The 13,291-nt window shown below is 32.8% G+C and overlaps 1 protein-coding gene across 1 annotated transcript; it reads left to right on the top strand.

The window, feature by feature from the left end:
- Positions 1–17: 17 nt before the first annotated feature.
- On the top strand, positions 18–8,190 carry LOC139847033 (indole-3-acetic acid-amido synthetase GH3.10-like). Its single transcript, XM_071836629.1, has 4 exons — positions 18–349; positions 858–959; positions 1,182–2,020; positions 7,453–8,190. The coding sequence occupies exons 1-4, from the start codon at positions 45–47 to the stop codon at positions 7,986–7,988; spliced, it is 1,782 nt and encodes a 593-aa protein (XP_071692730.1). The 5' UTR covers positions 18–44; the 3' UTR covers positions 7,989–8,190.
- Positions 8,191–13,291: the final 5,101 nt, after the last annotated feature.

The following is a 13,291-nucleotide window of genomic DNA, read 5'->3' as shown; positions in this document are numbered from 1 at the left end:
CTATTTAATTCTTTAATTTGAATAGGAAAAAAAAAACTCTAGTTATGGAAACAAGTTCAAGTGAGGATCTAATGAGTTGGTTTGAAGAAATAGCAACAAATGCTGGGAAAATTCAGATGGAAACACTTAAAAAGATTCTTGAAATGAATCATGGTGTGGAGTATTTGGAGAAATGGTTGGGAGATATTGAAGATATCGATAAAATCGACGGAGAAGCATTGCGGTCGATTTACGTATCGTTGGTACCTTTAGCTTCCCATGCAGATTTGGAGCCTTATATTCGGAAAATTGCTGATGGTGATACTTCTCCTATACTCACTAAACAACCTATCACTACTCTCTCCTTAAGGTACATGTATATAATAATAAATGTATGTATATATATGTCCATTCATTTGTATGTCAAGTATAGTATATATCTTTAGTTTTCATTGTTATTCACATGTTGATTGCAGTATATAGTAGAACTATAAAGTAGTGCGCGGCTATTTTAATACGGAGTAGATTTCAGTTTTCTTGTCTATCTTGCCTAGCTAAATTTGCTTGATTAAACACATAAAAATGTTGATATAAACTATGGAGTATATAAATGAGTACCGCAAACAATTAACTTCTCGGACATGGTTAGGTCCCATCTATTTGATTCCGATACAGTAGTTAAAAATAAATAAATTAAAAAAATAAAACAAACTATGATACATAAATGATTCAATACGTCATTTACTCATGTGTCAATTAGCGTGTGGTTTAAAACTAATTCCTATACATATAAAACTTAAAGTTGTGCTAGATTTGGGACCACTTTAAGTTTCTTTGAGAATTTTACAATATTAATTAAACTTCTTACATGTATATAGCTCTGGAACAACTGAAGGAAGGCAAAAGTATGTACCTTTTACTTCTCATAGCTCCAAGACCACTCTCCAAATCTTCAAGCTAGCTGCAGCTAATAGATCAAGGTCTCTATATTCATCTTTTTTCAATAAATATCTATTTTTTTTTAACAACACACAATTAAATTATTATTATCCACGTAAGGACTCGAACTCACAACTTCAGAGTTAATGAGTCCCCTTATACCGCTAGGTCAGAAGCACTTTGGTTTTACTTTTTTTATATATATAAATTTGATTTAATAAATATTGTTAATGTTAATGTTAGTAGTTATTACATATATGAAGGGTTTATCCAACAAGAGAAGGAGGCAAGATTCTTGAGTTCATCTATGGAAGCAAACAGTTCAAAACAAAGGGTGGACTAGTAGCAGGAACAGCCACAACACATTATTTTGCAAGTCAAGAATTTAAAATCAAACAACAACAAACCAAATCATTCACTTGTAGCCCACTAGAAGTCATCTTTAGTGGTGACTACAAACAATCAACATATTGTCACTTTCTCCTTGGCCTATTTTACTCACCACAAGTCGAATTCATTACCTCCACATTCGCCTATGGTATCGTCCAATCACTCAGTTTATTTGAAGACTATTGGCGAGAGATATGTGACGATCTTTTCAATGGAACATTAAGTCCCAAAATCACACTCTTAAATATCCGTAGATCGGTCCTTGATGTTATAAAACCAAATCCATGTTTAGCGACATTGATAAGATCCCAATGTGAGGAATTGGAAAGATGCAATTGGTATTGTTTGATTCCAAAGTTGTGGCCAAATGCAAAATATGTCTATTCGATAATGACGGGGTCAATGCAACCGTACTTGGAGAAACTTAGGCATTATACAGGGGACAAGTTACCGTTAGTGAGTGCGGAGTATGGGTCCACGGAGAGTTGGGTCGGAGTGAACATGGACCCATGTAACGCACCGGAAAATGTCACCTTCACGGTGGTACCGACTTTTGCGTACTTCGAGTTTATACCATTACATAAAGTTTGTGATAAGGTTGCGGTTGTTGTTGGTGGTGGTGGTTGTGATGACTACTTAGAAGATGATCCAGTGCCATTATCAAAGGTGAAAATGGGTCAACAATACGAGATTGTACTCACCACCTTCACAGGTAAATTCTTAACAATTACTCCGTACTAATTATTTATTTAAATTAACATATACTAAAAGAAGCGTCCTAAATTACATATAAAACCAAGTTAAATATCCTTGACCATTTAATATATTCAATATAGATAATATATAATATTAATAATATGTTTTGATCTACTCATAGAGTTAATAGTTATTACTCGGTACTAATTTACTATATGGTTGGTGTAGAATTGAGAGTTTAATACTGACTAGGATTAAACAACCGCCCCATCATCTGCATCTGCATTCTGCATGCAACCTTATACTGTAACAAAATTGAAATAGTAACACTCCGTATTACATTAATTTAATTATTAATTATTAAATATTAATTATTTAATTTAGTTATTAATTATATTTATTATAATTAAAAATATAATACTCCATATTTTATTTTATTTAATTATATTTATATTTATTTATATTAATATTAAAACGTGATATACGTACCAAAGAAACATTTAGTTCTATCACTATCTGGTAGAGTGGTAGGTGCCACCACACAGCTCAAAATATCAATGAGCATCTTCATTGAGTATGACAAAAACTGAAATAAAAGAGATACTAGGATACTCACTCCTAATCATTGTTAGACCATTTTTAACGCGGCGTGTTAACGTCAATTTTCAGCCAGCAAGGTGTGCTGGTGGGTGGTAAATGGTGGCGTGCTGATGGCTGGCATGGGGTAGAAGAGATGCGTGTTGGCTACGTGGCAAATCATGGTTGGCTCGCATCATTATTCAATCTGTATTTTGTATACAATTTGAGAAATTGGATGAAAATTGAGAAATTTAAGACTTACTGTTTGAGGTGTTGTTGATGGAGATACAGCGGGTTAAGACCACTCCAAAACATGACATACTTCCTCAAGTTTTTTCAGCGTCACATCAGCTTTCTCTCTACACCGTCCTCACCAGTTTTTCCCATGACACTATCATTGTCAACCATGACATAATTTCTCAATTTTTTAATTATTATTATTATTATTATTATTATTATTATTATTATTATTATTATTATTATTATTATTATTATTATTATTATTATTATTATTATTATTATTATTATATTATTATTATTATTATTATTATTATTATTATTATTATTATTATTATTATTATTATTATTATTATTATTCGTCGGATAAGTCAAACGCATTTTGGTATTTTCTTTAGTTTTTTGATCGGGGTTTCAATACCAAATCGCGTTGTTCGGGAGTCAAGTCGGGTGCACATGGTTGTGTGAGAAACATTAAATTATCCAACATGACACGATTCTCGGTCGCGTCGTATATCTTATCCATAGTTCGCTTTGTAGCATTAGCGGTTTCGATCAACGATAGACGGGCTTCCTCGGACGACAAACGCGAGGCCGCATTGAATGACGTCGAACTCCTTTGACTCTTGGTACTTGCACGACCCGGTGGACGACGTAGAGGTTCCTCTCGAAATATTTTCTCAAACTGATGCAGATCCGCACCTTGACCTTCGTTCGCACCTTCACCTTGGTTCGAACCTTCACCCTGTCCGCTCATAAGTGGCGGGGGTTACTCGATCGACACCTTTCTCTTGGGCACGACGCCCGCGAATGTTATAGATTTAGGACAATATTTAAGAACTCTCCACGCCTCCATGTAATAAAATTACGACCCGTTTGCTTCTTAAATGTGTGTCGTGTACTTTGGATGATATCGACAACGTTGTTCCCACTTTGCCAATAGTTTTCAAGCTTTTTGTAATGCCCGATAAAAATCTTGATATCTCTCGACATCTTGCTCCATTTTCCTGATATTTGATCGGCTCGACGTTTTTCCCGCACTTGCGAATTGTATGTTTTTCGGATATAACCCCAAAATGAATCCTTTGTTTAACCGGTTCCCATTAGTTCGGAGGATTGCATCCACACCCTAGCCAAAAGCGCACTTTCCTCGTCCGTCCACGCCACTTTTTTGCATCTAACTTTTTTTCCCCTTTTTCAATCGGGTCACTTTCAACTTCGTCTTCAAATTCTCCTGGTTAAGTTTCTTGAATGGCTTCTGCTTGTTCATCATCGGATTCGGTATCCGTTGGAATTTGTGTAGGAACTCGAGTAGGTGTTTGTTGAAAGATAGGTTGTCGAATTGTTGGTTAGGGAATGTTGGTTAGGGAATTGTTGGTGAGGATATTGTTGTTGAGGATGAACGAATTGTTGCTATTGTTGATTAACGAATGGTTGATGAGGAGGATAATTGGTGTAGTGTTGAGGAGGAGTAAAATCGGGTGATTGTGATGCGTATGAGGCAAACCCGATGCCTTGATTCGGGTTCGAAGATGACCCGGACGGTGAGTTGTACATTTGGGCTTCAAATAGTGTTTGAAAAAAATTATTACTTCGTTGTGTATCGATTTGATCGTTTGGTTTGTTTTGGGTTTTTTTGGATGAAGATTTGTACATTTGGCCTTGCCCTACACCTTTTGAACCCAGTTTAGACGTTATCCCATCAACAACCCAGTTTAAACCATAAACAACTACACCTTTCATCGAACCCAACGAATCTTTAATCGAATTAATTTGTGGATCAAATAACGGATTCCGACCTAAATCAAATACTTCGCCATGCACTCAAAAACTTCTTATCAAAATCACTCTTGGATTCGAATAAAGCGGTTATGCTATAGTTTCAAGATTCTTTGATTATAACGACGACACCGGTGAATCACCATCTAGAAAACTACAATCGAAGAACCACGAATAACAGCTCCATCTTACTCGTGATCGGACTCGAACCCAACATTATTACCCGATTAGAAGAAAAAAAAACAATCAGAGAGAAACATATCAATATAAATACAACAGGCTATATGCAATAATTTTCCAGATACATAACTTAGTGATATGTGAAGGAGAATAAGCAAAATCTATTACATAATTCAAGTAAAAGTGAATATCTCGCTAATCAAAATCATCATCACCAACAGTTTCTACGGAACTGTTAGTCGATCTACCGAATCAACTTCTGCCTACCCCGCCCAGTCAAAGATCGCCGGAAAGTGATACGTGAGAACCTATCACTTAAGAGACTCCAAGACCGTTTATGAAAATCAAATTATCTATTACCAAAACCTAGTGATATAAATACAATGGGCTATATTTTGTTGGTTGATGTATTATGTTAATTAGTTTATTTTATTTTTATTTTTATAGAACTGCATAAAATGTGTTTAGTGAATAAAATCTAAAGTGGCACAAGTGAGGAAAAATTATTAAAAACCAAAGTAACTAGAAAGTGGTTATTTTTACCATAATTTGTGAAGTTCAAGTTTCAACCGATGCAATATGATCCAGGGATAAGTTGTTATTCTGCCTTTATTTTCCCTATAAAATTCAAAGATGCGACACACTAAAAGGTTATTAAAAAAATAAAGAAAAGTAGTTTCCTAATTATAATTATAAATATACTGTACTAAAGTATTATTGACACGTGCTTTATATAATGTATAGATAGAAAAATATATTTTTTGAAAAGTAATATATCATATAAATATGCTAAAATAAAATATAATAGTATAATAATGTTAAACTATAAAAAGTCTATTTTAAGTCAGCCCCATTTAGTTTATAACGAGTTATAGAGGTAGTTCGCGCGCGCGTTGCTACACGAAATGATTTCACTTCATATCTTTATAATTATGAAAAAAAAATTATTAAATGAAAAGTAAAAATACATGTGGACTCAACTAAAATAAAGTTGAAACAAATTATACTTAAAAAATCAACACTTTTAAAGAGGCGATAAATGAATTCTAGGGGTGGTCAGTATTTGGTTTGAAACCATGGAACCCGAAAATCAAACCGAAATCAAATCGGAAAAAAATCAAACCGAATTTGAAAAACGGTTTTCGGATCGAGTCAAACCGAAAACCGAATTTAAATTCGGTTTTCGGTTCAGTTTTCGGTTTTGAAAATCCTGAATTCGGTTTAACCGAAAACCGATTCAAAACCGAATTCAAAATTTTTATATATTTAATTTGTATATTTATGTTTTAATGTCATTATAAATTGAGATCCAATCAATAAAATATGTTCTCACCTATATGACGATTTGGTAGATCAAATTATAATTATGTTACTCAATTTATTATGTTCTTCTTTTTAATAACAGAAGCAGTAAACGTCATAATTAAGTTGTAAATATTAATAAATCATCGAATTCTTGATATTATATTAGTATGTCATTGTTTTAGGATATAAATAACTAAGACATCAGTAACACCACAATTAAATCACCATCGTTCTCATTTTTTCATAATATTCTGTTTTAACCGAAAACCGAACCGAATCCAAAATTGAATTCGGTTTTCGGTTCGGTTCGGTTTTAACTTTGAATTCGGTTTTTATTTCGGTTTTCGGTTTTGCCCAAAAAAATTTCAAAACCGAATACACCGAACCGAATAAACCGAAAACCGAACCGATGAACACCCTTAATGAATTCTCTTTATATATCTTGACAATTGATGCAAATAATTATAACCTGATAATTTTGTTATAATAATAATAATTAAGAAAATAAAAAAAATGATAAAGGTTGATATTGTTAAGAATATTAGTAAGAATAATACAAAGTAACAAAGTTGGGGTGGTGTCGTTTGAAACAGTCAAACAACCAAGTTTGGTGCACTATTTAGTATTTTAATCGACAATTAATGCAAATAATAATAATAATAATAATAATAGCCTGATAATTTACTAATAATAATTAAGAAAATAAAAAAAAATTGATAAAGGTTGACATTGTTACCAATTTAACTATAAAAAAATACAAAGTAACAAAGTTGGGGTGGTGTCGTTTATAACAGTCAAACGACCAACTTTAGTGAACCATTTTGTATAATAGAGTAATCGACAATTGATGCAAATAATAATAGTCTGATAATTTAATTATAATAGTTAAGAAAATAATAATAAAAAAAGAGGAATTATCTAACTTGTACGGTAAGGGCATAAGATAAGAACTATTTATTATACAAACCTTGCCATGAATAATATGAATTTTCAATAACTATATATGCATAAATGGAAATTGTTGAGTTTATTAATTGAATTTGTATATTAACTTTAGAAAGTTTGTGTATATTAATTGAGGGTTAGCTTATGTCCTTAAAGCATGAGTTAGCCATTCCAAAAAAAAAAAGGATAAAGGTTGACATTGTTACCAATTTAATTAAAATAAACAAAGTAACAAAGGTGGAGTGGTGTCGTTTATAACAGTCAAACGACCAAGTTTAGTGAACCATTTAGTATAATAAAGTCAAACGACCAAGTTTAGTGAACCATTTAGTATAATAAAGTAATAATAATAAATAGATATTTTTTGTTAATACGATCCTACTATGTACTAATGATAATTAAAATGTGATTATTAAATTTCAGGTCTGTATAGATATAGATTAGGTGATGTGGTGGAAGTGGCTGGTTTTTACCAAGCTACACCGAAACTTAAGTTTCTATGTAGAAGAAAGCTAATCCTAACGATAAACATCGACAAGAACACAGAGAATGACCTTCAACTCGCAGTCCAAAAGGGTTCCAAACCACTTCTCAAGTCTCAAGCCGAGTTAGTCGATTTCACAAGCCATGCCAACACCTCAAACCAGCCAGGTCATTATATGGTGTATTGGGAGATCAAGGGTAAAGTTAGTGAACACATATTAGCTACTTGTTGCAACGAAATGGATGCAGCATTTGTGGATCATGGTTATGTTGTATCCAGAAAAACAAACTCAATTGGGCCTTTAGAGCTTTGTATTGTTGAACATGGAACCTTCAAGAAGATCATGGAACATTTTATTGGTAATGGTGCAACGATGAGCCAGTTCAAGACTCCACGGTGCACGACTAATCAAGTTTTGTTAAAGATCTTGAATTTATCGACTACCAAGAGGTTTCTTAGTACTGCTTACGAGTAACTTGTGGACATGGCGAGTGTTATTCGGGATTTATACACAAACTCAGCCAGAATTAATTGTTTTTGTGATATGTTGTCATGGTTACTGAGTAATTTTTCTTTTCGTAAAAATAGTTGTCGAAATGCCATTTTTTCAATGAACTATAACATTCATATTCTTATACTCCGTATATACTAAATCACGTGCTTAGGAACTCATATGATTGGATAACTAGCTTAAGATTCGCGGATTCGCGAATTTCGTTGATAAAATTTTTAAAAGTAATAAATTATGTGATAGTTCATGCTAAATTGCGCCACAAATAATGTATATAATAAATAATAAACAAATGAATGCAAATAGTGTAGTTAAATAAAAAAAATTAGCTATAAATTAAGTAGAATGGAAACATTAAATATAAGTAAAGATCAACTGCATAAAAAAAATATAATTTGTAACATGAAGTTGAATATATTCGTGTACTATTATTTTATAATAGTAGACTTTTAATTTGTCGTTAATAAAAAGATATAACTGGTAACTTCACATCGGAGTCTTTATTTGAAGTGTGTTTATTTGATTATAGACAAATATGACGAATTTTTCATAGATGATTCAATCCAATCAACCGTTTGAAAAAGTCATTTAAGGTCAACACTGAAGCAGATACTTGTTTTTTTTTTTTTTTGTAAGTATACTTCGCATATCATTTAAACTCTTTTCACGCAGTTTTTCTACATAAGAAACATAAAAATAAAATAAAAAGAATTGTATTTGAATCTATGCATGTAACCAATGATATTATAAATATAAAGTATATTTTTAGTTTACCTACTCCTAAAAATCTATCCATTTAATAAATTTTTCTGTTAAAGTTGACTTATGACTTGCAAAGTTTGTCATAGCACAATCATCACATTTATGGACGAAATCTTGCTCGGATAAAGAAGCTGCGATATTTTTTGCAAGTTGTCTAAAAATGTAGTAGTATCACTTTCTTCCTTCATTAAATCAGTTTTCAATTTTTTCATTTTACTGTTTTGGCCTGGTAATATGTTCACATGATTCATTATTAACTGAAAAAATAAAAAGAATGTTGATAATTATTTCTATTAAATCTAATTGTTTTAAAAGATACAAAGGTTTTACAAATATACATAAATATATTTACCTCAATAAACTTAATCACGAAGATGAACTCTAGCGGGGGATATTTCGTCTCTTTTACTTGTAGTTGTCAACCTAGGATGTCTTTCATCTCAAAAGGGTCGTTTAAAAAGGTCTAAATCGAGAAATGGGAAATTGAATTAAACTTCAAAATTCTTTCAAATTGTATTTTAGATATTTATTGTTTTTGTAATATGATGGTTTAGCTAATTACCCTTTAACAAAATGAATGAAAAAATTTCGGTGTATCAACTTATACGGTCTGGCCCGACCTAGGTAAACCTGTACAAAAAACGACATGTTATAATTAAAATATGTTTTGATCCTTTACTCAACCCATGAACCTAACTTCCCACCTAAATACTATTCAAAATGAAGGATCCAACAAATGTATACAATATTGCTTAAGTGAGTAAATTTGAAAAAAGTTTTATTAGGACTAACGTTCATTTTCATCATCAACATCGTCACATCGAGTGTGTTCCTTATATAGATCTGAGGGCAGACGCAATGGGACTAGTGGGAGTATCATCCAAGGAACCAATAGCTATCCCATCAATCTAGAAAAAATGCATGAACATGAACATTAAATGGTACATGTCCTTAAAAAGTAAATAATCCTTAGAGAACTTAATTATAAATAGATTAAAGGATTACCAAGTGAATAGCTGATTTAAATAACTCCAAAGCATGATACCTTTCTTGCTTGTCAGGTAAGACCCCGTCAATCCATACTGTATTCATATTTTAGATACTTGAAAACTTTTAAAATTTAGAACTTCACACACCTAGTGTTAAAGGTTAAATGGACCTTTTTAAAACGTACAAAAATGACCAGTACCATTATTATTATTATTATCATCTATATACTAAAGAAGGTGGGGTTGTGGTCGTTTTGGCCACCCCACCTTATCAAACGACACCCAACAAAATCAAACCCCTAAAAAACGCAAAACACCCCGTTCAACTATAACCAACTTACAAAAACTACACCAAATCTAGGGATAAAACATAAATTCTCTTACTTAGAATAAAAACTCCACCCAAACGCTTCGACTGCCCGTATCTTCCTGCTCGACGCGAGTTAAATTCCACCGACCACACCGTTAAACTCAAAAATTTTTCATAAACAAAACGAAACTAACTACGTTCAAAACGGGCACTTTTTAAAAAACGCTAAACACAACGACAGCCCGTATCATCCTGCTCGTCGCGAGTTAAAATTTTTCGACAGCACCGTCAGACTCGAAATAATTTTATGAACAAAACGAAACTAACTACTTTCGAAACGAACACTTTTTAAAAAACGCTAAACCCAACGACAGCCCGTATCTTCCTGCTCGCCGCGAGTTAAATTTTTCGACAACACCGTCAGACTCGAAATAATTTTATGAACGAAACGAAACTAACTACGTTCGAAACAGACACTTTTTAAAAAAACGCTAAAGACAACGTCATCTATAACGGCGCTTAACACATGAGCCATTTCCCTTCTGTAAATACATAAAGCTACTTTAAATATGAATACACAGGCCGAAAGCCTCCGCTGCATCGCGCGGGCCGGATCCGAACTAGTTTTAAGTAGTCATACAACCTAACCATTTTTCAACTCAAACACTTGTCCGTGCAACTCATTAATATACTAACATTAATTCAATGGCATCTAACTTTATACGTAACTTTAGTTGCCAACGTGAAAATTCGAAATTAATCTATACTTCATAATGATGATGTTATAAATAAATAATTTACAAGTTTTTAAAAAAAAAAATTCAAGAATAAAAACATAATTTTTAAGCTATCGATGATGATGTCATTAAAATAATTGATTATTTATTAATTAAAAATATTAATGTTAATTGTACAATATGAAAATATTATGTACAAACTTATGGTAATCCATAACCATATATACAAACTAATGGTAAAACACCCCATGATCATATGTAAATATTTGAAGCATTATGTACAACCTAATAATAAAACAACCTCATGATTATATGTACAATATTTGAAACATTATATACAACTTTGTTGGTTAAGAATCCAATTATAATATTCAAAACTTATTCACTTTGTTTTGATGATAACACAAAAGGTATAAGTGCTTAATCACATGTAAGACGACATAAGTTCATAAGCCTACACTATCTCTAGCAAAAGACCAATACATAAATAATTAACTTGGTAAAACTGCTATGCGGCTGCACCACAGTCGACCGCGCTGCACCATTTTTCAAAATTGTTGATCTGCGGTCCACCTCACGACCGACCGTGGATCGACCGCAGTTTTCACTGTAACCAAATTCAACCGCTTTGAGTTAGACCACTTTGAGGCATCTATAATTTACAAAACCAAAGAGTTTTGAACCAAAATATGTTAATTTTTACTAATCACACTTAATGACATCTTAATGATATTTTAAGTTCAAATAAGATCAAACACAAAATGTTTTACTCTTGTCTTATTACAAAATGTCATTTAATACATACTAATGATGGTCATTAAAATTTCCAACAAAAGAGGTGTTCTCTCATGACTCTTATGTATTATTGTTATATATGTGTTATTAATTATGAACTAGTAAATTTGTTGTAATAATCTCTAAGTAACTTTCAACTAGACTCAAACTAGGTAGAGTCAAAGTTAATTTTTCAACGGTTTATTCTTTATTGATTAAATCACAAAGAATTACAACTATCATCGGCGGAATGATAGTTGGTTGATACAGATTTACCTAAGTATAGCTACAGAGGGTGTTCTAAGCTATTACACGTTTCGGACTCTAAATAAACAAACCCACACCACTAGTTGTTACAATATTGGATACATCAATTTATAGTAGTCCTAATGACCGTGTAATTGTTCTATTGACCACTGGTACATAGGATGTCTGTACTTATGGAGACAACTGCATCAGAGAGCGTGCTCTCCTCTTTCCTCTTTAGTAGCTATTTGCAGGAACACCACAATTTAGTTCGACACCACTATTTGATTAAACAAATAGAATGTTGTGTTCCCTGGGCGTTGACAAAGGATAACATATGTCTGCACATGCGTTAAACTTCTGTATTCCCACGTGGTCTTGTAAGGTCACTTGTCAGCCGCCGACACATGTCCTTTTCTGTTCAACTTTGTCTTTGACTTCTGTTGAATAGTACAATTGATGTAGACCACTCAGGAAACCACTATGATTATAATGGAGCATAGTTGTCTTGTGTAGTAAGTTGCATTCCAGCTATGCTGGTTCTTCATTGCTGAGTCACTTGATGTTCTTGAATTACTGGGTACACATCATGTGCTAATTTGAAGAATACGGTCTACCTTGTGCTGATAGACTAGGCAGCATACTGAACACTTGACACAGCGAAATCTGCTGTCTATACATAAACAAACTTGTACTGGCTGCACATAACATTTTAGTGCAAATAGATTCTGTTTTGTCATAATTAAATCCTTAATTATTTTAGGGACTCAACACGAGGATCACTTCACCCAATCCGCACCCATCCTATACATACATATGCACATAGTATATTGACACTCACCTTGAAATCTTGATGGATGAAGCCCAAAATCCGCAATCGCCAATGGAAAGCACCTATTCCATTTATCACATAACAAACAACACAATTAGGGTGGACTTACAAACCAACCCAATTTGACACTTAGTGCAATTTCGACCCATATGCACTTCCAAGTACAACTCATGCCCATTCTTGCCAATAATCACTAACTAGAGTGATAATGGTTCTAATAACGCCAATCAAACCCAATCATAAGTGTTAAACACCTATCTTGCCCAATTTGACACATAAACTCTAATTTTGACCCATTTCAAAATTAGTCAACCAAATGCATCCAAATGGGTTCCAATACTTCCAAAATCACTAAACTAAGTGATTATACCCAAAAATCAAAGCCTAATCATGGCCAAAACGTCAACCAACCCAAAACCCGCCAAGTATCAAAAATAACTAGTCACCATAAACCCACTTCATCATCTAAATGGGTTTCACAACTAACAAGCTCAAAACCCTAACTTGAATATCAAATCATAAAGATGAAATTCGGAGTTGAGACTTACCAATACAACAAAAACGTGCCAAGAACGAGATGAACAACTTTAGCACTTGAGCTTTGGTGAGAATGCAAC

Source organism: Rutidosis leptorrhynchoides, chromosome 5, assembly GCF_046630445.1.
Source record: "Rutidosis leptorrhynchoides isolate AG116_Rl617_1_P2 chromosome 5, CSIRO_AGI_Rlap_v1, whole genome shotgun sequence".
NCBI lineage: Eukaryota > Viridiplantae > Streptophyta > Magnoliopsida > Asterales > Asteraceae > Rutidosis > Rutidosis leptorrhynchoides.
Note: the sequence above shows the minus strand (reverse complement) of the source record. Positions and strands in the feature narration are given on the sequence as shown.